The sequence below is a fragment of the Hyla sarda genome, chromosome 7, assembly GCF_029499605.1.
Source record: "Hyla sarda isolate aHylSar1 chromosome 7, aHylSar1.hap1, whole genome shotgun sequence".
Taxonomy (NCBI): Eukaryota; Metazoa; Chordata; class Amphibia; order Anura; family Hylidae; genus Hyla; species Hyla sarda.
In genome coordinates, this window is record NC_079195.1 from 123,325,391 (window position 1) to 123,352,924 (window position 27,534).

At 43.8% G+C, this 27,534-nt stretch overlaps 1 protein-coding gene across 5 annotated transcripts in view; it reads right to left on the reverse strand.

Moving 5' to 3' along the window:
- Positions 1 to 27,534, reverse strand: part of SEC24C (SEC24 homolog C, COPII coat complex component) — a 115,957-nt gene that overhangs the window by 68,703 nt on the left and 19,720 nt on the right. For 2 of the 5 annotated variants that reach the window (XM_056530665.1, XM_056530662.1), the window contains exons 1-4: positions 20,091 to 20,229; positions 14,082 to 14,269; positions 850 to 939; positions 474 to 615 (exon numbers count right to left, since the gene is read on the reverse strand). In XM_056530665.1, the coding sequence (XP_056386640.1) occupies positions 474 to 615; positions 850 to 939; positions 14,082 to 14,241 (392 nt within the window). In that variant the 5' untranslated portion in view covers positions 14,242 to 14,269; positions 20,091 to 20,229. Of the gene's footprint in view, positions 1 to 473; positions 616 to 849; positions 940 to 14,081; positions 14,270 to 14,683; positions 14,705 to 20,090; positions 20,230 to 27,534 lie in introns of those variants that run through there. The other 3 variants (XM_056530664.1, XM_056530663.1, XM_056530666.1) reach the window with 3 other exon arrangements.

The following is a 27,534-nucleotide window of genomic DNA, read 5'->3' on the forward strand; positions in this document are numbered from 1 at the left end:
GAAGGTAGATTTTCAGGAGCAGTCACCTCCTCTCTGCTACTTACTAGGGATAGGGGCAAAAATGTAATATAAAGGCTTTTGGATTTTATCTTTAGCTCTGTTCACATCACATTATAGCCCTCTGTTTGACATATGCTGGAACAAGCTACAAACATATGGCATAGATAGGGTTATGATGCCCACTGTATTAAAAAAAAAGATAAATAAAACAGACTACTTCATTATTCCATTCTCTTCACTTTTCTGGCCTCAGCTCGGTGAACGAAGGACTATGGATAGGCTCATGTGTGCTGGAAGATTTTTCTGGTGTATAAGCTAAGCCTACATCACTAATGTCATGTGAACATGACCAAATGCAAATGTGATGCCCTCAGTGTGCCAGGTTGATCGCTACTACTATGAATAGTAATAAATAATGAAGAGCTATTTTCCAATGTATTAAATTGTACAGGTAGTAAATGTTGACCACACACCTCTGCATCTGACTGCTTATAGATGCTGGTCCATTCTGCATGTCACCCTGGCCACCATATTGGTTGTACTGGATCTGCTCTGAAGGAAGGGACATTCCTGCTGCATTTGGGGCACCTGATGTTGGTGGAGAACTCACGGGACCTGAATAAGAAAAAAGTAACAGGAGTAAATTACAAATGCTTGAAGCAACACGCTTAACAGCTCCCTTTGGAGTTCAAGCTGTACGTTTACATAGCACAAGAAAATAGTAGACATCAACTATACAAACTTTTTACAGGATTCAGAAAACTACCTATGTCACCAAACCATCACATATGACCTTAATTGAGCTGGAAATGCTTTTGCTAGATAACTAAGAAACAGAAGAAAATTTACCTATATAGTGAGAGGTAATAGGAGAAGAAGTGCCAGATGTGAAAGTATCAGGAGACCCTTTCTGAGGGAATCCTGAACTAGAAGAGAAACCTAGAAACATAAATAGGAATATGGGAGTGTAGAATTAGTAAAAAAAAAATAAAATAAAAACACAGAAACAAAGCCCGCAGAGTGTAGAGGGAGTATTTTATACATTAATTTTACCAAATTAAAAACCTCAAGAAAACTGCTATGCTATGGGCATTAGGTACACACACAAATTCTGTTAAAAATTCAGTATTAATGTTATGCATATACAGTGATCGCTCAATTTACAATGTTGGTCTTTCCTGGACCATTATAACTCTAAACCACTCAACATAGAATTCTACAGACAAGCCAGATCAGTGGACCGTATGGATGGATGGACGATATAACAATTAGAATGGATATTTTACTGCTAAAATACCCAGATTACTGAAGTGCACGCACTGATTGTCTGACTAGTAGCATCTCTCTAGGATGCATTGCAGCTAGAGATGAGCGATCTTACAGTAAATTCGATTTGTCACGAACTTATCGGCTCGGGAGTTGATGACTTATCCTGCGTAAATTAGTTCAGCCTTCAGGTGCTCCGGTGGGCTGGAAAAGGTGGATACAGTCCTAGGAAAGAGTCTCCTAGGACTGTATCCACCTTTTCCAGCCCACCGGAGCACCTGAAAGCTGAACTAATTTATGCAGGAAAAGTCATCAACTCCCGAGCCGATAAGTTCGTGACGAATCGAATTTACTGTAAGTTCGCTCATCTCTAATTGCAGCGCTTCATGTCCTATTTTGCTCTTTGCCTAGGCCAAGAGGAGCAGATCCCTTGAACACTAGGTGAGGGCAGCTCCATTCTGTTCTTTGTCCCACTTTGTGTACTTTACAGGTTGTAAAATGGAAAGGATGTCCAGTCCGGGATGAATCTTAGAAGATAGCTTTTTTTTTTTTTTTCCTGTTCCATTAAAATTACAGTAAACACTTGACAATGGGTTCAGCCCACACGCATTTCTGATGTAGACATCCTGGGGGAGATTTATCAAAACCTGTCAGGGGAAGTTGCCGAGTTGCCCATAGCAACCAATCAGATTGCTTTAATTTGTTAAAAGGCTTCTGAAAAATGAAAGAAGTTCTCTGATTGGTTGCTATGGGCAACTGGACAACTTTTCCTCTGGAAATAAATAAATATTTCCTCTGGAAATAAATTTCCCTACATGTGTACATCACATTTTTTTCATGTGTAAAGACATCAGAAATGCATTGAGGCTGAACCCATTTTCACTTGCTGTACTGCAATATTAATTAAACTGAAAAGTAAGCTATTACTCATACCGGTTTGGACATTGCTTCAACATTTCTAAAGTTGTATTCAGGCTGGAGCAGAGCCCTGTATGTGCAGAGGAAAGAGTCAGACACCTAAAGGGGTCCTCCGGTGGAAAACTTTTTTTTAAATCAACTGGTGCCACAAAGTTAAACAGATTTGTAAATGACTTCTATTAAAAAATCTTAATCCTTGCAGTACTTTAGCTGTATACTACAGAGGAAATGCTTTTCTTTTTGGATTTCTCTGATGTCACGACCACAGTGCTCTCTGCTGACCTCTGCTGTCCATTTTAGGAACTGTCAAGAGCAGGAGAAAATCCCAATAGCAAACATATGCTTCTTTAGACAGTTCCTAAAATGGACAGCAGAGGTCAGCAGAAAGCACTGTGGTCGTGAAAGAAGAGAAATCCAAAAAGAAAAGCATTTCCTCTGTAGTATACAGCCCCTAAAAAGTACTGGAAAGATTAAGATTTTTTAATACAAGTAATTTACAAATCTGTTTAACTGTCTGGCACCAGTTGATTTTAAAAAAAAATATATATGTATATTTTCCACCGGAGTACCCCTTTAACCCCTTAAGGACGCTGCCCATTTGGGCCTTAAGAACTCAGACAATTTTATTTTAACGTTTTCGTTTTTTCCTCCTCGCCTTCAAAAAATCATAACTCTTTTATATTAGTATGAGGACTTGTTTTTTGTGCGACCAGTTGTCCATTGTAATGCCATCACTCACTTTACCATAAAATGTATGGCGCAACCAAAAAAATACTATTTGTGTGGGGAAATTAAAAAGAAAGCCGCAATTTTGCTAATTTTGGAAGGTTTCGTTTTCACGCCGTACAATTTATGGTAAAAATGACGTGTGTTCTTTCTTTGGGTCAATACGATTAAAAGGATACCCATGATAACATACTTTTCTATTACTGTTGCGCTTAAAAAAAAAAAAATCACAAACTTTTTAACCAAATTAGTACGTTTAAAGGACAACTGTAGTGGTCAAAAATCCCTGCCCAAATGTTCCCCAAACAAAAGTTATACAATTCAGTCAATTAGTTCTATTTACCTATATGCAGCTGTTTCTGAGATATTAGAGTTGCCAGCATAGCCCAGTAGTCCTGCGTCCGTCCCCTATTCATTACATTGCAGCCGCCATCTTGGGGACGGAGATCTCTTCCTCCCAGCAGTGTTTGTGCTCCCCCCCCTAGCCTCTGTCAGGTCCTCCCTCTTATGCATATGCATGAGCGGGTGCTTTCTGAGGCAGCCATAGGCTCATCCTCAGAAACGCCCCTATCTGTAAGATTCAAGCAGGGGGAGAATGAGGACGTCCACAGCTCCTCCCTGCTCTGTCTACATAGGACCTCACTTATCACCGGGAGGTTTCAAGTTTTCATGGGGGAAACAGAGCAAACCACAGAGCAGGGAGGGGAGGACGTGTGTGTGAAGGAGACATATTACACTGCACGGGCTGGTGGTGTATAGACTACAGGGAATAAATATCATACTGATTCTGTGTGTGAGAGGGGGGAGGGGGACTACTGAATGACACATGCTGGGAGTTGTAGTCCCTGTTATGTGTGTGTGTATGCCAGTGTTTTCCAACCAGGGAATGCTGGGAGTAGTAGTTTTGCAACATCTGGAGGAACCCTGGTTGGGAAACACTGGTGTATGAACTACAACTCCCAGGAGATTACAGAGATACAATAGAGGTGTTGGTGAACTACAACACCCAGGAGACTACAGAGATACAATAGAGGTGTTGGTGAACTACAACCCCCAGGAGACTACAGAGATACAATATAGGTGTTGGTGAACTACAACACCCAGGAGACTACAGAGATACAATAGAGGTGTTGGTGAACTACAACACCCAGGAGACTACAGAGATACAATAGAGGTGTTGGTGACATACAACTCCCAGGAAGCTACAGAGATACAATAGAGGTGTTGGTGAACTACAACACCCAGGAGACTACAGAGATACAATAGAGGTGTTGGTGAACTACAACATCCAGGAGACTACAGAGATACAATACAGGTGTTGGTGAACTACAACTCGCAGCCAGGAGACTACAGAGATACAATAGAGGTGTTGGTGAACTACAACTCGCAGCCAGGAGACTACAGAGATACAATAGAGGTGTTGGTGAACTACAACTCGCAGCCAGGAGACTACAGAGATACAATAGAGGTGTTGGTGAACTACAACTCCCAGGAGACTACAGAGATACAATAGAGGTGTTGGTGAACTACAACTCCCAGGAGACTACAGAGATACAATACAGGTGTTGGTGAACTACAACTCCCAGCCAGGAGACTACAGAGATACAATAGAGGTGTTGGTGAACTACAACTCCCAGGAGACTACAGAGATACAATAGAGGTGTTGGTGAACTACAACTCCCAGGAGACTACAGAGATACAATAGAGGTGTTGGTGAACTACAACTCCCAGGAGACTACAGAGATACAATATAGGTGTTGGTGAACTACAACTCCCAGGAGTCTCCTGATACAGTAGAGGTGTTGGTGAACTACAACTCCCAGGAGTCTCCTGATACAGTAGAGGTGTTGGTGAACTACAACTCCCAGGAGTCTCCTGATACAGTAGAGGTGTTGGTGAACTACAACTCCCAGGAGTCTCCTGATACAGTAGAGGTGTTGGTGAACTACAACTCCCAGGAGTCTCCTGATACAGTAGAGGTGTTGGTGAACTACAACTCCTTTATACACTCAAACAGCAGAAAGCTGACACGGCATGCTTGGAAGTATAGTCTTACAACAGCTGGAGTCACCTCTGCAACTCCAAGCATGCACATACAGCAGAAAGCTGTCAGGGCATGCTGGGATTTGTAGTCTTGCAACAGCTGGAGGCACCACTGGAATTCCCAGCATGCCCGAACAGCATATAAAATAACTGGGCATGCTTGGAGTTGTAGTTGTGAAAAAGATGGAGGGACCCCTATCAGGACAGTTTTATAGACAAACAATTATGTTGTTTTTTTTACCATTTTTACTTTCACTATCCACTCTCCAGTGCCCACACTACAGTGAGCACGGAGGCAGCCTGTTTCATCACTGGACAGGAGCCAGCATGGGGAGGGGGAGATGAGCAGAAGGGGAGGGTGTATGCATAGGGAAGGGAGATGTGGGCGTTACAATATAATAATTTGCTCGGGGGATAGAACAGGGGGAGGGCAGCAGCTTACAGGAAGTAAGCACAAGGCATGATGGGAGATGTAGTTTTATTTTCACTTCTCCTCCGTAATTCGTGTGCTGATAACGGGAGAACGACTGGGCCAATTTTGATGGGGGAGACATCGTTGGAAAGGTCTTTCAAAGACCTATTAAATGAGGTAAAAAAAAGTTTTTTTGCCCAGCACTGCAGATGTCCTTTAAGATCCCCCGTTGAAGACCTATAACTTTTTCATTTTTCCGTATAAGCAGCGGTATGAGGGCTCATTTTTTGCACTGTGATCTGTACTGTTTATTGATACCATATTTGCTTATATAAAACTTAATACATTTTTTATAAAAAAAATTTGGGAAAAAGCAGCTATTTTGGATTTTTGTTTTTACATTCACGCCGTTCACCGTACAGTATCATTAATATTTTAATATTAAGATATTTATGCATGCGGCGATGCCAAATATGTATATAAAATATTTTTTTAACACTTTTTGGGGGTGAAATAGGGAAAATGGAACAATTTACGTTTTTATTGGGGGAGGGAGTTTTTCACATTTTTTTTCCCTATTTTTTTTTTTACTTTTATTTTTACACTTTAATAGTCCCCATAGGGGACTATTTATAGCAATCATTCGATTACTAATAGGCTAGGTTCAGACTACGGAATCTCTGGGCATAAAATTTCCGCTCGTAGATTCCGAGTGCGGCCAGCGCCGGCTGAATCAGTCGGCGCTAGGGCCGCGGGGACACTGCAGTGACCGTCGTCTGCCGTGCTGGATGATCGGATCGCCGCAGCAGCGCTCCGGGTGATCCGATCATCCATTTATGTTACCGCGATGCTGCAGATGCCGTGATCTGTATTGATCACGGCATCTGAGGGGTTAATGGCGGGCACGCGGATGTCCGCTATTACCGGCAGGTCCCTGGCTGCTATCAGCAGCCGGGACCTGCCGCACATGATCCGGGCATCGCTCCGATGCCCTCGGTTATGCTTAGGACGTAAATGTACATCCTGGTGCGGGAAGTACCACCTCACCAGGACATATATTTACACCCTTCATTGTTAAGAGGTTAAGGTGGTCGAGGGTAATGGTCAACTAATTGTTGTTGTATTCATGACTGGGGTGGTACACACTCGATAAGCAGGACTCCATGATGCACCACTATCGTTGATTTTTATGGAAAGAAAGGACTCATGCATTGCATCCATCCTGCAATGGATTTCTCTTTTTCTTCAAGTTTTTATACAAACTGTGTAACACAGCTGACCATCGAAGATGCCTGCAAGCACGCTGGAGATGCCAGAGAAGCCATTTTTTTTTTTTTTTTTTTTTTTTAAAGATGGGAAAACGTCTTTAACCCCTTAATGACCACTTATGTACATTTACGTTCATGGCCGGCTTCCGTAAAGTGAAGTGTGCTCAGAAGCTGAGCGTGCTTCGTATCTGCTGGGTACCGGTTGCTATCGGTAACCAGGACCCACAGTTAATACCGGACATCGCTGATTGGGCTGATGTCCGGTATTAACCCTTTAGACACCATCTGAGAGGACAGCGGGAGATGCATTACCTCGCTCCATGGCATAGCATTGAACAGTGTACGCAATCAAAGTATTGCAAGTAATAGTCTCCTATGGGGGCTAAAAAAAAAACTAAAAAAAAAGTGTAAAAATTGTTTACAAGAAAAAGAAAAGTGAATGTCATTTAACCCCTTCCTATATAAAAGTTAGAATCACCCTCCCTTTTCCCATTTAAATAAAAATAAACATATGTTGTTTGTATGCGTGGTAAAAGTAGTAAAATTAAGAAAAACCTATATAAATTGGGTATCATTGTAACCGTATGAACCTACAGAATAAAGATAAGGTGCCATTTTTAGGGAAAAGTGCACTGCGTAGAATCGGAAGCCCCCAAAGCTTACAAAATGAAGTTTTTTTCCCCCAATTTTTGCCCCACAAATATTTTTTTTCTGGGTTCACTGTAAATTTTGTGGTGACATGATTGATGTCATTACAAAGTACAATTGGTGGCGCAAAAAATAACCCTCATATGAGTCTGTAGGTGCAAAATTGAAAGAGTTATGATTTTTAGAAGATGATGAAGAAAAAACGAAAGTGCAAAAACTGAAAAACCTGTGGTCCTTAAGGGATTAAAAGCACATGCCTGTTTAAAAAGACATGTCAGTGGGTTTTTAAGGTATAAAGAAAAGGCATGGATGTTAAACCAGAATCCATATATATGTCTCCTTAATTAACTGCCCCCTCCAGTACAGAGATTTGAGAGTATAAAAAGACATGCAAATTCGGGCTTGGAGCTTACTAGGTTCGCCTGCTAGAGTCCAGCAGCCTCTTGACAAGTTAGGCACTCCCCTCTGTGCACAGGTCACTTTAACCCCCACCTCCCCCTGTAATATATCTGCCAAGAGAAATGCCCAGTGGGCTCCAATACCTCATTTCTATATCTTTTTTAAGTCTGATATCTCAACGCTAATTAATGGGAGGGATGTATGAATTCAAGATCAAAAGCCCTATAAAGCCCTGCCCTTACTTTAGTCTCACAACTAAGAACATGAAATTACGCTATTAATATGGACAGCAACTGTAAGAAAGCAGGCATTTGTTACCCTGTACTAGGAACATCATCTATAAAAAGCTTCTCTTATGCAATTTAAGTACAGAAACTGAATGACAAAGTTCATAAATAAAGGGGTACTCCAGTGTATTTTTTATCGACTGGTGCAAAAAAATGTAAATTTAAATCCTTAACCCCTTAAGGACGCAGGACGTAAATGTACGTCCTGGTGCGGTGGTACTTAACGCACCAGGACGTAGATTTACGTCCTAAGCATAACCGCGGGCATCGGAGCGATGCCCGTGTCATGCGCGGCTGATCCCGGCTGCTGATCGCAGCCAGGGACCCGCCGGCAATGGCCGACGCCCGCGATCTCGCGGTCGTCCGCCATTAACCCCTCAGGTGCCGGGATCAATACAGATCCCGGCATCTGCGGCAGTGTGCGATTTGAATGAATGATCGGTTCGCCCGCAGCGCTGCTGCGGGGATCCGATCATTCATAACGCAGCACGGAGGTCCCCTCTCCTTCCTCCGTGCGGCTCCCGGCGTCTCCTGCTCTGGTCTGTGATCGAGCAGACCAGAGCAGAAGATGACCGAAAACACTGATCTGTTCTATGTCCTATACATAGAACAGATCAGTATTAGCAATCATGGTATTGCTATGAATAGTCCCCTATGGGGACTATTCAAGTGTAAAAAAAAAATGTAAAAAATGTAAAAGTAAAAAAAAAGTGAAAAATCCCCTCCCCCAATAAAAAAAGTAAAACGTCCGTTTTTCCTATTTAACCCCCAAAAAGCGTAAAAAAAATTTTTTATAGACATATTTGGTATCGCCGCGTGCGTAAATGTCCGAACTATTAAAATAAAATGTTAATGATCCCGTACGGTGAACGGCGTGAACGAAAAAAAAAAAAGTCAAAAATTCATTCTTTTTTAATGCATTTTATTAAAAAAAAATTATAAAAAATGTATTAAAAGTTTTTTATATGCAAATGTGGTATAAAAAAAAAGTACAGATCATGGCGCAAAAAATGAGACCCCATACCGCCGCTTATACAGAAAAATAAAAAAGTTATAGGTCATCAAAATAAAGGGATTATAAACGTACTAATTTGGTTAAAAAGTTTGTGATTTTTTTTAAGCGCAACAATAATAGAAAAGTATGTAATAATGGGTATCATTTTAATCATATTGACCCTCAGAATAAAGAACACACGTCATTTTTATCATAAATTGTACGGCGTGAAAACGAAACCTTCCAAAATTAGCAAAATTGCGTTTTTCGTTTTAATTTCCCCACAAAAATAGTGTTTTTTGGTTGCGCCATACATTTTATGATATAATGAGTTATGTCATTACAAAGGACAACTGGTCGCGCAAAAAACAAGCCCTCATACTAGTCTGTGGATGAAAATATAAAAGAGTTATGATTTTTAGAAGGCGAGGAGGAAAAAATGAAAACGTAAAAATTAAATTGTCTGAGTCCTTAAGGCCAAAATGGGCTGAGTCCTTAAGGGGTTAAAGTGTACCTGTCGTCAACAAAAACATTTTATATAATACCATTATATGTAGATAATACCATTGGTTAAAAAATGTGTATATTTTTGTCCCTGCTGCAGGTATTGTATGTTAGAATCTATGAAGAGTCCAAATACAGGAAGTGAGGATGGACAAGCAGGGCTCTGTGCAGTAAGGAAAAGCAGGACAGTGTGCACTGAGGCTCTTTAACATGTTCCTGGCTCAAGCATCAGAATGATTGACAAGCCAGGAGCCTGCACAGAGCCCTGCTTGTCCTACCCTCACTTCCTGTTTTTGGACTCCTCATAGAGACACACAGGCAATAGCTGCAGGGACAGCATTTTTTCACCTAAAAATATACACAATTTTTTATCAATGTATATTACAAGTATACATATAATGGTATTATCTACATTATATAAAAAGTGTTTGTTGACAACAGGTACACTTTTAATCCTTCCAGTACAGCTGCTTTGTACTACAGAGGTAGTTGTATGGTTCATTTCTGTCCGACATGGACAGTGCTCTCTGCCGACACCTCTGTCCATGTCAGGAATTGTCCAGTGTAGGAACAAATCCCTACAGAAAATCTCTCCTGCCCTGGAAAGTTCCTGACATGGGTGTCAGCAGAGAGCACTGTGGACAGACTGAAAAGTACTAGTGGTACCCCGACACACGATCCTTACAACATACGATGGTCTCTCAGAGTCCAACGTATGTTGAAGGCAGCAATCGTGTCAGAGCAATCGCAAAAGCTGCATCAGCAGCCGCTGGATAGCGGTTTAACCTGTTGCCGTTTAAGGAGACAGCAACCAGTGTATGGTGCAGGCTCTTGACTCAAGTCCGCGCCATACTGGCCAGCCGCCAGCTGATTCCTGTAGCTGGGGGCTGCCGTTAATAGCCAACATGCAGTGATCGCCGCGGCCGGCTATTAACCCTTTGGATCGCTTTTTAACAAAAGCTTAAAAAAAAAAAAAAAAATCATTAAAGGGTACCTCTCATCAAATAAACTTTTGATATATTTTAGATTAATGAATGTTGAATAACTTTCCAATAGTATGTTAATGAAAAATATGCTTCTTTCTATTGTATTTTTCCCGATCAGTCCTGTCAGCAAGCATTTCTGACTCATGCTGGAGTCCTAAACACTCAGAGCTGCCAGTCTGCTTTGTTCACAGCCAAACAGGCTGTGAACAAAGCAGGCTGGCAGCTCTGAGTGTTCTCCTTTGTGAACAAAGCAGACTGGCAGCTCGTAGTGTTTAGGACTCCAGCATGAGTCTGAAATGCTTGCTGCCAGGACTGGCAGGGAGACCCCTAGTGGTCATTTCTTCAAAGTGGAAAATTAAATAGAAAGAAGCATATTTTTTAATAACATGCAATTGTAAAGTTATTCTGCATACATTAATCTATAATATATCAAAAGTTTTTTTTGATGAGAGGTACCCTTTAAAGGACATCTGCAGCAAGAGACAACTTATCCCCTATCCACAGGATAGGGGATAAGTGTTTGATCGTTGGGGGGGACCAATTGCTGGGACACCCTGCACGGGGCCACGGGTCTCCTGTGCAGGAGGCATGCCGGCCGCAGCATGATGTCACGGCCAGCATGCTTCCTCCATGTATCTCTATGGGAGATAAAAATAAACATATGTAACATATGTTTATAAAATAAACATATGTGGTATCGCTGCGTGTGCAAATGTCCGAACTATAACAATATAATGTTAATTAAACCGCATGGTCAATGACTGTGTATACATAAAAATACCAAAGTCCAAAATTGCGTATTTTTGGTCACTTCATATACCCTAAATTTTTTTTTTTAATAACAAGCGATCAAAAAGTCCCATTAAAACAAAAATGGTACCGATAAAACTAAAGACCACAGCGCAAAAAATGAGCCCTCACAAATCCCCATAAACGGAAAAATCTAAAAAGTTATAGGGGTCAGAAGAGGAAATTTTTAAACATACTAAATTATGTGCACACAGAATTTGTCTACAGAAGTAAAACAAAATCAAACCTATATAAGTTGGGTATCATTTTAATCTTATGGACCTACACACACTCAACATACAATGGTCGTCCTGGAACCAATTACCAGTTTTCCATAGAGATACAGTCATGGCCGTAAATGTTGGCACCCCTGACATTTTTCAAGAAAATGAAGTATTTCTCACAGAAAAGGATTACAGTTACACATGGGCTGGCCAAAATTATTGGCACCATTTTAAAATTGTGGAAAAATAATATTGCTTCAAGCATGTGATGCTCCTATAAACTCACCTGAGACAACAGGTGTGGACAATATAAAAATCACACCTGAAAGCAGATAAAAAGGAGAGAAGTTCACTTAGTCTTTGCATTGTGCGTCTGTGTGCCACACTAAGCATGAACAAAAAGAGGAGAAGAGAACTGTCTGATGACTTGAGAACTAAAATTGTGGGAAAAAATGTCAACAATCTCAAGGTTACAAGTCCATCTCCAGAGATCTAGATTTGCCTTTGTCCACAGTGCTCAAAATTATTAAGAAGTTTGCAACCCATGGCACTGTAGCTAATCACCCTGGGCGTGGACAGAAGAGAAAAATTGATGAAAGGTGTCAACAAAGGATAGTCCAGATGGTGGATAAGCAGCCCCAAACAAGTTCCAAAGATATTCAGGCTGTACTGCAGGTTCACGGAGCATCAGTGTCGACGCAAACTATCCGTCGACATTTAAAGCGTACCCGTCAGAGCCAACCAAAAAAATTTTTTTTTTCAATTTATCACTTAGTATCTAATCCTGACCATGTACATCTAATTTTTATGTGTCTAGCACCTTGATTTATTTTTTTATTACACTTAAATTAGCTCACTAGTCTGAATTCCTCTCAAAGGGAGGGGGCGTGTCCTCACTGTGCAGGTCTCCGCCCCCTCCCTCAGTATGTGGTCTGCTCACATCTCCCCTAGCATTAGCAAAACTACAACTCCCAGCTTGTCCTCATTGACAGTAGCGGGACACAAGCTGACAGTGGGAGGATTTTTCCTCCAGCTGTCTGTGAGCCCTGCGCTCACAGCTGTCAATCAAGGAAGTGTGTCCATGATGCAAGGACACAGCAGGACTAGTATGTGTCCAAGCAGGGGGGGCAGTTGTTTGACTGGCTTTTTCAGTATGAAATACTGAAAATTTTCTAATGAAAGCAATTACAAAACCTATTGTTTTTGCATATTTTACAACATACCAAAAGTTTTTGTATCTGACAGTGCCCATTTAAATGAAACGCTATGGCAGGAGACCCAGGAGGACCCACTGCTGACACAGAGACATAAAAAAGCAAGACTACATTTTGCCAAAATATACTTGAGTAAGCCAAAATCCTTACGGGAAAACGTCTTGTGGGCAGATGAGACCAAGATAGAACTTTTTGGTAAAGCACATCATTCTACTGTTTACCGAAAACTGAATGAGGCCTACAAAGAAAAGAACACAGTACCTACAGTGAAATATGGTGGTGGTTCAATGATGGTTTGGGGTTGTTTTGCTGCCTCTGAGTGCAAGGCATCATGAAATCTAAGGATTACCAACGGATTTTGGGTCGCACTGTACAGCAGTGTCAGAAAGCTGGGTTTGCATTAAAGATCTTGGGTCTTCCAGCAGGACAATGACCCCGAATATACTTCAAAAAAGCAACAAATGGATGGCAACAAAGCGCTGGAGAGTTCTGAAGTGGCCAGCAATGAGTCTAGATCCAAATCCCATTGAACACCTGTGGAGAGATCTTAAAATTGCTGTTGGGAAAAGGCGCCCTTCCAATAAGAGAGACCTGGAGCAGTTTGCAAAGGAAGAGTGGTCCAACATTCTGACAGAGGTGTAAGAAGCTTATTGATTGTTATGGGAAGCAACTGATTTCAGTTATTTTTTTCCAAAGGGTGTGCAACCAAATATTAAGTTAAAGGTGCCAATAATTTTGTCCAGCCCATTTTTGGAGTTTGGTGTGACATTACGTCCAATTAGCTTTTTTTCTCCCTTTTTTGGTTAAGTTCCAATACACACAAATGGAATAAACATGTGTATAGCAAAACATGTGTTACTGCAATCCTTTTCTGTGAGAAATACCTCATTTATTTGAAAAATGTCAGGGGTGCCAACATTTACGGCCATGACTGTATGTACTCAACATATAATGGTTTCAACATACAATGGTCCTCCTGTAACCAAGTAATATCGTATGTTGAGGGACCACTGTATACAACTTCTGTTGTATACAGCAGCTGATAAGCACTAGAAGGAGATTTTTAAATAGAAGCAATTTACAAATGTGTTTAACTTTCTGCCACCAGTTGATTAAAACATTTTTCCACCAGAGTACCCCTTTAAATATATTAGACTTAAAACCAACATGTCTTCTACAATGGAGGCATATATTAGCCATAATAATGACCAAGTCACAAGGCTGTACTTTGAGCCCAAGTAAGGTCTGTGGATTCCTTGCTAGACATTAGAACAGATCTACTTCAGACCTCCGCAATAAATGCACAGAACCAACAAAGATTGAAAATAAAGCCATGTGTTTAGGGCCTGAACTAAATTTCTCTGCAACAGAGTAAAAGAACAACTTTTAAAGGTCAGGAATACCTTGGGAGGGAACTTGTTGTGGGTATCCATGCCCAGGCCCATTATACCCCGGATACTGAGGCCCCCCTGGCATTGGTTGTCCCCCATAGCCTGACTGCTGGTATCCTTGGGGCAGAGGCTGCATGTAAGGTGTTGCTATATGAGGCTGGTTTACGTTCATCTTGTGTACATCCCCAGACTGGTTCTCTCTGCAGAGACATAAACAGAATGTTGTTAAGTAACAAAAAATATGTACATTTTCTGACACAAGACCCTTGGCATACAACTATCTTTTCCGGTGGAAGATTACATGGCAGGCATTTAAATGGTTCCCATTGATGTAATCATCTCCAGCTCAGGAAGAGGATTTGGAGCAGATGACGCCCTTCATTGAGATTCAGATACTACAATAAGGTATATAAATAAATATTTACTTCATGAGACAAGCCTGTTTAAAGCAAGCAATATGGGAAAATAAAAACATATACAACCCATTTTCTACCTCACACTTTCCCATTGATAATTGATTACTGTTTTTCCATTAACAATTTTTATCAAGTCACATGTACAAAAGGTTATAACATCCAGACTTCTGCCTTATCAAAATTTACAACACAACCTACCTGTATCTTTATGAATGCCTAGAGATAGACAGTCTTGCAGCCAGGTAGTCAATGCAACCAGAAAAATGTAACTTTCACAAAATATTTTGGGCTTTCTAGAGATGGTTGTGAAATGTTATGCTTCTTCATTAAGAAAATAATAAAATATTGTGTTATGATACCATCTTACCAGTTAAAGACAGGACTCATTGTGAGCTCAGTGGGCACCACCTACATAACCCTTTTTACCAGCTTTTCATTCATACAAGTAAAATGTAAAAGACAACTACCATGACTATAATACTTTATCCCCATTTCAGTATCATACAGTGGATACACTGCAAAAAAGTTCAGTACATGAATGGTGTCTGAACAATACTGTACACAAACATGGCTTGAGGATCTATGAATAAGCTATTATCCTGTGCCACACTGTTCTATATAGAGACAACAAAACCAAAAGTCTCTATACAGAGCAGTGTGGCACAGGCTTGACAGGATAATAGCTTATTCATAGATCCTCAAGCCATGTTTGTGTACAGTATTGTTGAGACACCATTCTGAGATTTACTCCTCAGATTACAGCTATATGAGGGTTTTTCTAATTAGAGTCGAAAAACTGAAGGGGGGGGGATTTATCAATACTCTGAGCAAAAATGTGCAACTTTTTTTTCAAGAGCAAAAAAATGGTCAAACATTTGCAACTTTTGTACCCCGCAACTGGAAAATGTTACAGCAGGAGCAGGTGATAATACAGGCGAGTATGCCAACTTTTATTTTTTCATGCACAAGAAGGCGCACACACAATAAGGAAAAACCCACTTTAACCAACCATTTTCCAAAATTTCCTAGATTAGCACACCTATTAAAAAGTTTGGGGTTTTCAATGAAAAAGGTAAAAGCTTTATATTAGTGATGTATGTTTCTGAATTGCGATATCTTAGGTGAAAACCAGTAGAGATGAACTTTCTGTTTTAACTTCTCCAAATGTGACTGCTACAACAAACGAAAAGATGCCCATATGTCTGAGTTACACAAGATGCTGCTCTAAGTAGGCTCCAAACTGTGTCCTTCTAGTTGTTAGAAAAGGACACCTCTCAGCATGCAGCTGCAGTTTTGCAACATCTGGAGAGGCACAGTTTGAAGACCACTGCTGGGTTGGCTAAAATCTTGATCTGGATGGAAACGCTCTTGAAGCGATGTACACATATACATTTATAGACATGACAGCTCCCTGCTATGTGAGGGTTACAGGAACCATCAGGCACTCTATCTGTTCTTCTCAATTCCAAATGAATACTTTTTGTGAGTTAGGCACTCAGTTAGTGTGCACGGTTTCCTAGCAACAAGCAGCGCAGCCTGTCAGTATATTCCTGTAGTCACCTCTATACACCATGTATGTCAGGGCATACAGCCACTGGAGCACATAGTAAATATAGCCCTGTGAGTAAGTACCAGTAGTCACCTCTATACTCCATGTGTATGGGGACAGGCAGTCACTGGGGCACATAGTAAATATTACCCCCTCAGTATGTTCCTGTAGTCCCCCCCTATACTCCAGGTGTGTGAGGACAGGCAGTCACTGGGGCACATAGTAAATATTACCCCCTCAGTATGTTCCTGTAGTCCCCCCCTATACTCCAGGTGTGTGAGGACAGGCAGTCACTGGGGCACATAGTAAATATTACCCCTCAGTATGTTCCTGTAGTCCCCCCTATAGTCCAGGTGTGTGAGGACAGGCAGTCACTGGGGCACATAGTAAATATTACCCCCTCAGTATGTTCCTGTAGTCCCCCCCTATACTCCAGGTGTGTGAGGACAGGCAGTCACTGGGGCACATAGTAAATATTACCCCTCAGTATGTTCCTGTAGTCCCCTCTATAGTCCAGGTGTGTGAGGACAGGCAGTCACTGGGGCACATAGTAAATATTACCCCCTCAGTATGTTCCTGTAGTCCCCCCCTATACTCCAGGTGTGTGAGGACAGGCAGTCACTGGGGCACATAGTAAATATTACCCCTCAGTATGTTCCTGTAGTCCCCCCTATAGTCCAGGTGTGTGAGGACAGGCAGTCACTGGGGCACATAGTAAATATTACCCCCTCAGTATGTTCCTGTAGTCCCCCCCTATACTCCAGGTGTGTGAGGACAGGCAGTCACTGGGGCACATAGTAAATATTACCCCTCAGTATGTTCCTGTAGTCCCCCTCTATAGTCCAGGTGTGAGGACAGGCAGTCACTGGGGCACATAGTAAATATTACCCCACAGTATGTTCCTGTAGTCCCCCCTATAGTCCAGGTGTGTGAGGACAGGCAGTCACTGGGGCACATAGTAAATATTACCCCTCAGTATGTTCCTGTAGTCCCCTCTATAGTCCAGGTGTGAGGACAGGCAGTCACTGGGGCACATAGTAAATATTACCCCTCAGTATGTTCCTGTAGTCCCCCCTATAGTCCAGGTGTGAGGACAGGCAGTCACTGGAGCACATAGTAAATATTACCCCTCAGTATGTTCCTGTAGTCCCCCCTATAGTCCAGGTGTGAGGACAGGCAGTCACTGGGGCACATAGTAAATATTACCCCTCAGTATGTTCCTGTAGTCCCCCCTATAGTCCAGGTGTGTGGGGACAGGCAGTCACTGGGGCACATAGTAAATATTACCCCCTCAGTATGTTCCTGTAGTCCCCCCTATAGTCCAGGTGTGTGGGGACAGGCAGTCACTGGGGCACATAGTAAATATTACCCCCTCAGTATGTTCCTGTAGTCCCCCCTATAGTCCAGGTGTGTGAGGACAGGCAGTCACTGGGGCACATAGTAAATATTACCCCTCAGTATGTTCCTGTAGTCCCCCCTATAGTCCAGGTGTGAGGACAGGCAGTCACTGGGGAACATAGTAAATATTACCCCTCAGTATGTTCCTGTAGTCCCCCCTATAGTCCAGGTGTGAGGACAGGCAGTCACTGGGGTACATAGTAAATATTACCCCTCAGTATGTTCCTGTAGTCCCCCCTATAGTCCAAGTGTGTGAGGACAGGCAGTCACTGGGGCACATAGTAAATATTACCCCTCAGTATGTTCCTGTAGTCCCCCTCTATAGTCCAGGTGTGAGGACAGGCAGTCACTGGGGCACATAGTAAATATTACCCCACAGTATGTTCCTGTAGTCCCCCCTATAGTCCAGGTGTGTGAGGACAGGCAGTCACTGGGGCACATAGTAAATATTACCCCTCAGTATGTTCCTGTAGTCCCCTCTATAGTCCAGGTGTGAGGACAGGCAGTCACTGGGGCACATAGTAAATATTACCCCTCAGTATGTTCCTGTAGTCCCCCCTATAGTCCAGGTGTGAGGACAGGCAGTCACTGGAGCACATAGTAAATATTACCCCTCAGTATGTTCCTGTAGTCCCCCCTATAGTCCAGGTGTGAGGACAGGCAGTCACTGGGGCACATAGTAAATATTACCCCTCAGTATGTTCCTGTAGTCCCCCCTATAGTCCAGGTGTGTGGGGACAGGCAGTCACTGGGGCACATAGTAAATATTACCCCCTCAGTATGTTCCTGTAGTCCCCCCTATAGTCCAGGTGTGTGGGGACAGGCAGTCACTGGGGCACATAGTAAATATTACCCCCTCAGTATGTTCCTGTAGTCCCCCCTATAGTCCAGGTGTGTGAGGACAGGCAGTCACTGGGGCACATAGTAAATATTACCCCTCAGTATGTTCCTGTAGTCCCCCCCTATAGTCCAGGTGTGAGGACAGGCAGTCACTGGGGAACATAGTAAATATTACCCCTCAGTATGTTCCTGTAGTCCCCCCTATAGTCCAGGTGTGAGGACAGGCAGTCACTGGGGTACATAGTAAATATTACCCCTCAGTATGTTCCTGTAGTCCCCCCTATAGTCCAAGTGTGTGAGGACAGGCAGTCACTGGAGCACATAGTAAATATTACCCCTCAGTATGTTCCTGTAGTCCCCCCTATACTCCAGGTGTGTGAGGACAGGCAGTCACTGGGGCACATAGTAAATATTACCCCCTCAGTATGTTCCTGTAGTCCCCCCCTATAGTCCAGGTGTGAGGACAGGCAGTCACTGGGGCACATAGTAAATATTACCCCTCAGTATGTTCCTGTAGTCCCCCCTATAGTCCAGGTGTGTGAGGACAGGCAGTCACTGGGGCACATAGTAAATATTACCCCCTCAGTATGTTCCTGTAGTCCCCCCTATAGTCCAGGTGTGTGAGGACAGGCAGTCACTGGGGCACATAGTAAATATTACCCCCTCAGTATGTTCCTGTAGTCCCCCCTATAGTCCAGGTGTGTGGGGACAGGCAGTCACTGGGGCACATAGTAAATATTACCCCCTCAGTATGTTCCTGTAGTCCCCCCCTATAGTCCAGGTGTGAGGACAGGCAGTCACTGGGGCACATAGTAAATATTACCCCCTCAGTATGTTCCTGTAGTCCCCCCTATAGTTCAGGTGTGTGAGGACAGGCAGTCACTGGGGCACATAGTAAATATTACCCCCTCAGTATGTTCCTGTAGTCCCCCCCTATAGTCCAGGTGTGAGGACAGGCAGTCACTGGGGCACATAGTAAATATTACCCCCTCAGTATGTTCCTGTAGTCCCCCCTATAGTTCAGGTGTGTGAGGACAGGCAGTCACTGGGGCACATAGTAAATATTACCCCCTCAGTATGTTCCTGTAGTCCCCCCCTATAGTCCAGGTGTGAGGACAGGCAGTCACTGGGGCACATAGTAAATATTACCCCCTCAGTATGTTCCTGTAGTCCCCCCTATAGTCCAGGTGTGAGGACAGGCAGTCACTGGGGCACATAGTAAATATTACCCCTCAGTATGTTCCTGTAGTCCCCCCTATAGTCCAGGTGTATGAGGACAGGCAGTCACTGGGGCACATAGTAAATATTACCCCTCAGTATGTTCCTGTAGTCCCCCCTATAGTCCAGGTGTGAGGACAGGCAGTCACTGGGGCACATAGTAAATATTACCCCTCAGTATGTTCCTGTAGTCCCCCCTATAGTCCAGGTGTGTGAGGACAGGCAGTCACTGGGGCACATAGTAAATATTACCCCTCAGTATGTTCCTGTAGTCCCCCCTATAGTCCAGGTGTGTGAGGACAGGCAGTCACTGGGGCACATAGTAAATATTACCCTGTCAGTCACAGGGGGTATCTCTGGCCCCTCTAGTAAGGCTGTGGAGTCAGTGAACCGGAGCCCATCTCTATGACAGCAGCTCGTATACAGGTGCAGTCACACCTGTCGCCACAGGCCTGTGAGGTGACTGCCTCCGGCCTCCCTACACTGACATGGCACACGACACCACCGGCACCGAGGCTCCCTACACCGCCAGTGGCCCCCACCTTGGCCCCTAGAGCCGTCCCGATTTCGTGAACCCCAGAAGCTATAAGGGCAGCTCACCTCCTCCAGTTCCGGCTCCTTCACTCACTTCCCGTCCGCTTCCAGAAAGCGTCGCCTCCAGTTCCTACCGGAAATGACGTAAAGTTGGGCTTCTCAGGCTCTGCCACGTCCACACTCCGCCTAGACAGGGAGCGCTGGCTTCACAGAGCGCAAGGCGCAGAAGCAACGCTGGGTCAGCTGACATCCTACGCGCGAGGACTGCCATTTTTTATCCTGGCACTGCCAATACAGAGGACTGTAAATTACATGTGTTTGTGCTATATAGAGAAAATGTGGATATATTGTAATATTGTTAAAACTGGTGAGAAGAAATGAATGTAAATTTATGGTTCACCTAGGTCCGGTTTACATGGAGCCATAAATAGTATAGGATTGCAGATGTAATAAAAGCTTTATGATCAAATTCATTACATAGTATTGCTACAGCTGAATATATGTCAAACATTGTACAGTGATCCCTCAACTTACAATGGCCTCAACATACAATAGTTTCAACATACAATGGCCTTTTCTGGACCATTGTAACTTGAAACCAGACTCAACATACAATGTACAGACAGTCCAGGTCTGTGAAACGCGTCAATGGCCAGAAGAACTGACCAATCAGAATGGACATTTACTGGTAAAACCCCTGTATTACTGAAGTGAATGCACTGAATTCCTGTCTGGTAGTGCCCCCTACAGTACAGGGTGGTACTACATGTTCTGTACTACTCTTTACCTGTGCCGTGGTTAGCTGCTCCTTTGGACACCAGGTAAGGGAGGCTCCATTTGACTTTTTTAGGACATTGCTTGTACTGTACAGGACCACGAAGAAGCTCCTGTCATCTACATAGACCAGTGATTACAGCTCCCAGCAGATCTTTATTTCTTTTATATGTAAGGATTTGCTTTATCTATATTAATCTACTTATTTTTCTTTAATCCTCATTTTTTCCTATTTTTTGATGACATTTTGGGGGTTCAGAACCAATTACCAGGTTTCCATAGAGTTATGGTCTCGACATACAATGGTTTCAACATACAATGGTCATCCTGGAACCAATTAATATTGTAACTTGAGGGACCACTGCAATCTGTCATCCATTATCGCTATACTTATTTACACATCATTTATACATATACATGTCAGTAAATGTATGACTATAGGGAATTGTCAGCGAAAAATATACTGTTTGGGAAATCAGATGTGTGATTATAGTAGGGCCGCAGCTAACGATTAGTTGGCCAATTATTGGTTCGATTTATCATATTTAAAAAAAGAAAAGAAAAATGGAATTAGGGGTCCAGGGAAAGGTTAAAGGGAGGAAGTAAGGACCGCATTGTGAAGATGTGACAGGGAAAAAGAGAGGGGACAGCGCCTGAAGGGTTAACTAAGAGATTTACTAAGAGCTAAGGGACAGCACCTGAAGAGGGGACTTTTTGGGGCATACTGAGGAGCTAAAAGGCAAGTAGTAACAATAGTAGGTATAATAAGACCCCCTAATGACTGAGGTCACGTCCCCTAACAGGTAAATCACTGACAACGATTTCCAGTATTGATTTTTATTGATCATATCGATTAATCTTCCAGCATTTAGCGCTGCTTGCCCGAAGCAGGGCTAAATGCCTGAAGAAGTTACCTGCCCGGCGCCCGGAACTGCATGTCCCCGGCGTCGGGCAATACAAATTACATATACCTGCTGCGGGCCACAAACTTTCGTTCCGCGGGCCGGGAGTTTGAGACCCCTGCTTTACAATATCCACATAGGAGTGGCCAGTGACAGTATTCTCAAGGAAAAAGGGACCATAGACATAGACATCTACCATGTCCCTAATGAAAATCACTCTGAACATTTGTAGTGTATAAACAAAACTTCTCTTTTTATGTTTTCCCAATTATGAAGACCGAGTCTATCCTTTTGAACCATTTTTTGAATCACCTTTTACCAGTATGAACTAGAGCTGCAAAGGCTTCACTTACCCCGCTCTCCTCCTCCCGATCTCTGGTTGGCCGACCGGCCCGAGTCTGATAAGAGACGTCGCGCATGTGACGTCCCTCCGCAGACCCGCACAGGAGGACGTCAGGGACGTCACTCGTCAGGCCACCGCCGGAGAGAAGAAGCCCAGCGCAGGACAGGTAAAGTGTGTGCATGTGTGGGTGTCTGTCTGCGTGTGTGTGTGAGTTGGGGGGGGGGGGGGGTTAAACGACAATGTTACCTAATGTGTGGAACCTGCTTCTACCTAATGTAGGGAACCTGCTACTACCTAATGTGGGGAACCTGTTTCTACCTAATGTGGGGAACCTGCTACTACCTAATGTGGGGAACCTGCTCCTACCTAATGTAGGGAACCTGCTACTACCTAATGTTGGGAACCTGGTTCTACCTAATGTGGGGAACCTGCTTCTACCAAATGTGGGGAACCTGCTACTACCTAATGTAGGGAACCTGCTACTACCTACTGTGGGGAACCTGCTTCTACCTAATGTGGGGAACCTGCTACTACCTAATGTGGGGAACCTGCTACTACCTAATGTGGGGAACCTACTTCTACCTAATGTGGGGAACCTGCTACTACCTAATGTGGGGAACCTGCTTCTACCTAATGTAGGGAACCTGCTACTACCTAATGTGGGGAACCAGCTTCTACCTAATGTGGGGAACTTGCTACTACCTAATGTGGGGGACCTGCTACTACCTAATGTGGGGAACCTGCTACTACCTAATGTGGTGAACCTGCTTCTACCTAATATGGGGACCCTGCTGCTACCTAATGTGGGGAACCTGCTTCTACCTAATGTGGGGAACCTGCTACTACCTAATGTGGGGAACCTGCTTCTACCTAATGTGGGGAACCTGCTACTACCTAATGTGGGGAACCTGCTTCTACCTAATGTTGGGAACCTGCTATTACCTAATGTGGGGAACCTGCTACTACCTAATGTGGGGAACCTGCTACTACCTAATGTAGGGAACCTGCTACTACCTATTGTGGGGAACCTGCTACTACCTAATCTGGGGAACCTGCTACTACTTAATGTGGAGAACCTGCTACTACCTAATGTGGGGAACCTGCTAGTACCTAATGCGGGGAACCTGCTACTACCTAATGTGGGGAACCTGCTACTACCCACCTAATGTGGGGAACCTGCTGCCTACCTAATGTGGGCAACCTGCTGCCTACCTAATGTGGGGAACCCCCAGAAGTAGCACCCCCATCATCCGTCAGCTCATGCTATTACCAAACGGGGGTAAGGGGAATGGGGGGGGGGGGTTGCTGGTGGATGATGAGGGGCGCATGATGGGGGCATTATATGTAAGGGGTGCATGATGGGGGCATTATATGTAAGGGACGCATGCGGCCCAGCCTTACCCAGCTGCTACCTCCAGTGGCCCCCAGACAATTTGAGTTCGAGACCCCTGTTGTAAGGGAATGCCTATGCTCTCCCCTCTCTCTTTTCCAAAAACCCATCCCCTATCAATGTCTGCAATGCTTTATTGTTTGACTTTTTTCTATAATGTCTGCAGGAAAGTTAGTGTAGCATGTGGTATGATGTATTGTGTTGGGAGACCCAAGCTGTATGTTGTTCTGCTGTGCTATGTACAATAATTGTATTAATTGATTGTGTGTTGTTTCCTAGCCTGCGCTGTGTCACAGTATATTGTATTTATGTTTATGATGATAAATTACTATTAAAGTTATTTTCGAGCAACAAAATGTTAAAGGAATAGCTTAGGCCACAGAGAGAGAAAGATCTGCCACATGTATTCCTCAGCAGGATGAAGCACCTCCTTATTGCTGTTTGGCTGTTCGCGGATACCTGAATGAAACTCTGGAAGATTAGATACACCAATCGGAACATTGGATACACCAATGATACATCAAAATTTTGTCTGCCTTCGGCTGTCCATGCATGCTGGTTGTTGTAGTTTTGCAACAGCTGGAGACACACTGTTTGGAAAACACTGGTCTAGGCAGTTGTCCAGTGCTGTCCAGATGTGGGCCAGCATATCCATGATATGGACTCCACTGTTTCAGTATTGCATTGTCTCATGTCTTTCAGATCCTGTAGCAGATACAAAGTCTTTGGTGTAGCCCCACAAAAAGAAATGGCAGGGTATTAGATTTGTAGATTGTGGAGGCAAAAGTAATTTTGGTGTATTATTGGTGTATCCAATGTTCCGATTGGTGTATCTGATCTTCCATATTTACATTTAGATATCGGCGCACAGCCAAACGGCAATAAGGAGTTGCTCCATCCTGCTCGAAATTAACTTTAAGGCTAGGTTTCCACTTCCATTCTGCCGCATGGCATTTTTTTTTTTTTTGTGAAATGTTAAAAAGACAGGGAACCCTATTTTAAAAAAAAATAATAAAAAAAATGCATATGTGGTGAGCCAGAAGGGTAGTGATATAGGGGTGTTGCAATGATGCTACAGGGTCTGGTGGTATTAACCCTTGGTTTGTCATGACGCCAGGGTGCGGTTGTTTTGTATAGAAGGCCCTGCCGACAATTATTTCACAAACGGCAGGATAATAAACGGAATGTCCACAGCAGGTTTTATGAGATAACTGGAACTTTTACTGAACTTCTTATGCCAACAGTCTTTACAATTAAACAGTTTCTCTTGAGGTAACCGGGATGAAGGTTCCTCACTGGCTTTGCTGGGACTAATAGTCTTGAGCTTTAAGCAGGCCACTGTGCTCCTAATTATAGGATTTGAGTTGAATAGTAGTCACAAAGAATTTGTAGATAGAGCTTTATAACTCACGTTTTAGTGGCTGCTGGATCTTTAGGCTTTGGCCTAGTTGAGATGAGTTGAGATATGCTGATTGTGCTTGCTTTGGATCCGGGAGATAAGAGAGAGAATTTAGAGACTGCAGCCCCTATACATCATTCCTCATTTCCTTACACTCTGTGGACCGGGCGCTCAGCATCTGACCCACTGAGTGGTACCTGAAGGCAGTGAGAAAACTTCCACAGGGGACAAAATTGGCTGTTTCCAAACACCAGAAAAACTGCCAAAACGCAGGAAAAAGTTGTGGCAGTTTTTCTGGTGTTTTTGCTGGAAACCTAGCTTAATATCGATTTATCCTCATTGACATAAATACAATATACTGTGACACAGCGCAGGCTAGGAAACAGCACACAATCAATTAATACAATTACTGTACATAGCGCAGCACGGGTCTCCCAACACTATACATCATACCACATGCTACACTAACTTTCCTGCAGACATTGTAGAACAAAGTCAAACAATAAAGCATTGCAGACATTGATAGGGCATGGGGGTTGGAAAAGAGAGACGGGAGAGCACAGGTATTCCTTTACTATATCCATGTAGGAGTGGCCAGTGACAGTATTCTCAACAAAAAAGAAGGGACCATAGATTGTTCCCGCTCATTACACAGAATATGTTTACTTTGGGTCCCTCATCTGCTGAATAAGGCTGGAACTCCACTTGGTTTTTTTTTTGGGGGGGGGGGGGGGGGGGGGGGGACGGCAAGAAAAACGCCAATTCTGCCGCATGGCATTTTTTTCAGCCAGAAAACGCTGCGGCCAGATGTTAGCTGTAAATCAATGAGAAATCGCTAAATTCTTTTTCCACTTTTCTGCATTTTTTGAAATCCTATTGCCGTTTTTTCACTCTGTTGTGGTGTTTTTCAGCTCCTTGGCGGTTTTGCAAAATCGCAGCATGCTGAGCCTATGGCGTTTTTCCCCTGATATCGTGAGAAGTCTATGGGAGTAAAAAAACGCCAAGAAAAATACACTGTGGGTTTTAACATTGGCGTTTTGCAGGCGATTTTTATTCTTTTTCGATCCAAAAAAGTGATGGAGATTTCATAGGGTACCATTAAAAAATAATAATAACAAAGATTCAGTAGTGATGGGAAAATTGTATTTAACAAAATGTATATTTTTTATAACAACATTTTTATTAATTTTTAAACAGGGATCAATTTATGTGGGCGGGCAGGGCACTAAAAATATAGCCGCCAATAATAAAAATGTAGTCTGTGTGTGTGGTTTTCTCTTTTTGCTTTTGTGTGTTTTTGTGTGTGTTTTCTTTACATTTTATATGGTACTACTACTCTCAGCATGGAACACACTGTTCCATGATGGGAGTAGAAGTACATGTACTAATTGAAAGATCGCCCCAGGTCTATTGCGATCCTCCTTTATACTTTATAGATGCGGCCGGCCGTTCTTCTAATGTCCCCTGCACTGCCGTATATATACACCTATTCATATGTGCCACAGAGAGCTGTGATTGGCCAGATGGTTCCAGCCAAACACAACTGTCTGTGGGAAATATGAATAGGTGAATATATATACGTCAGTGCAGAGGACCATAGAAGAGCGGCCGGCCGCATCTATACATTATACAGTAGGATCACACCGGGTGTCAGGAGTGACATCCGCTGTGATCTTTCCTTAACTGCAGGTACTACAGCTCCCAACATGGAGCTGAGTGTGCTCCATGTTGGGAGTAGTAGCACCTTCAGTTAAGGGCAGATCACAGCAAGTGTCACTCCTGACACCCGCTGCGATCTTCCTATCTATTGCAGAGATGCTGTCACGATGCCGGCTGGCAGGAGGTGGATCCTCTGTGCCAGAGAGGGATTGGCGAGGACCGCGCTAGTGGACCGGTTCTAAGCCACTACAGGTTTTCACCAGAGCCCGCCGCAAAGCGGGATGGTCTTGCTGCGGCGGTAGTGACCAGGTCGTATCCACTAGCAACGGCTCACCTCTCTGGCTGCTGAAGATAGGCGAGGTACAAGGGAGTAGGCAGAAGCAAGGTCGGACGTAGCAGAAGGTCGGGGCAGGCAGCAAGGATCGTAGTCAGGGGCAACGGCACGAGGTCAGGAACACGGGCTAGGAACAGACAAGGGAACGCTTTCACTAGGCACTAAGGCAACAAGATCCGGCCAGGGAGTGCAGGGGAAGTGAGGAGATATAGGGAAGTGCACAGGTGGAAACTAATTAAGCTAATTGGAAGATTGGGCCAGGCACCATCATAGGTGCACTGGCCCTTTAAATCGCAGAGACCCGGCGCGCGCGCGCCCTAGGGAGCGGGGCCGCGCGCGCCGGGACAGGACCGACGGAGAGCGAGTCAGGTACGGGGACCGGGGTGCGCATCGCGAGCGGGCGCCACCCGCATCGCGAATCGCATCCCGGCTGGAGGCGGGACCGCAGCGCACCCGGTCAGTGGATCTGACCGGGGCGCTGCAGCAACGAGGATGAGGCGAGCGCTCCGGGGAGGAATGGGGACCCGGAGCGCTCGGCGTAACAGTACCCCCCCCCCTTGGGTCTCCCCCTCTTCTTGGGGCCAAAGAACCTGAGGAAAAAAAAGTCAATTTTTCCGTGATGAGGTCCGATGCACATTAGGAGGGGTTCTGTGCGGAAACGCATGAGACAGTCCAATCTTTTATTGTTAATACAATAGATGTAGAGGGG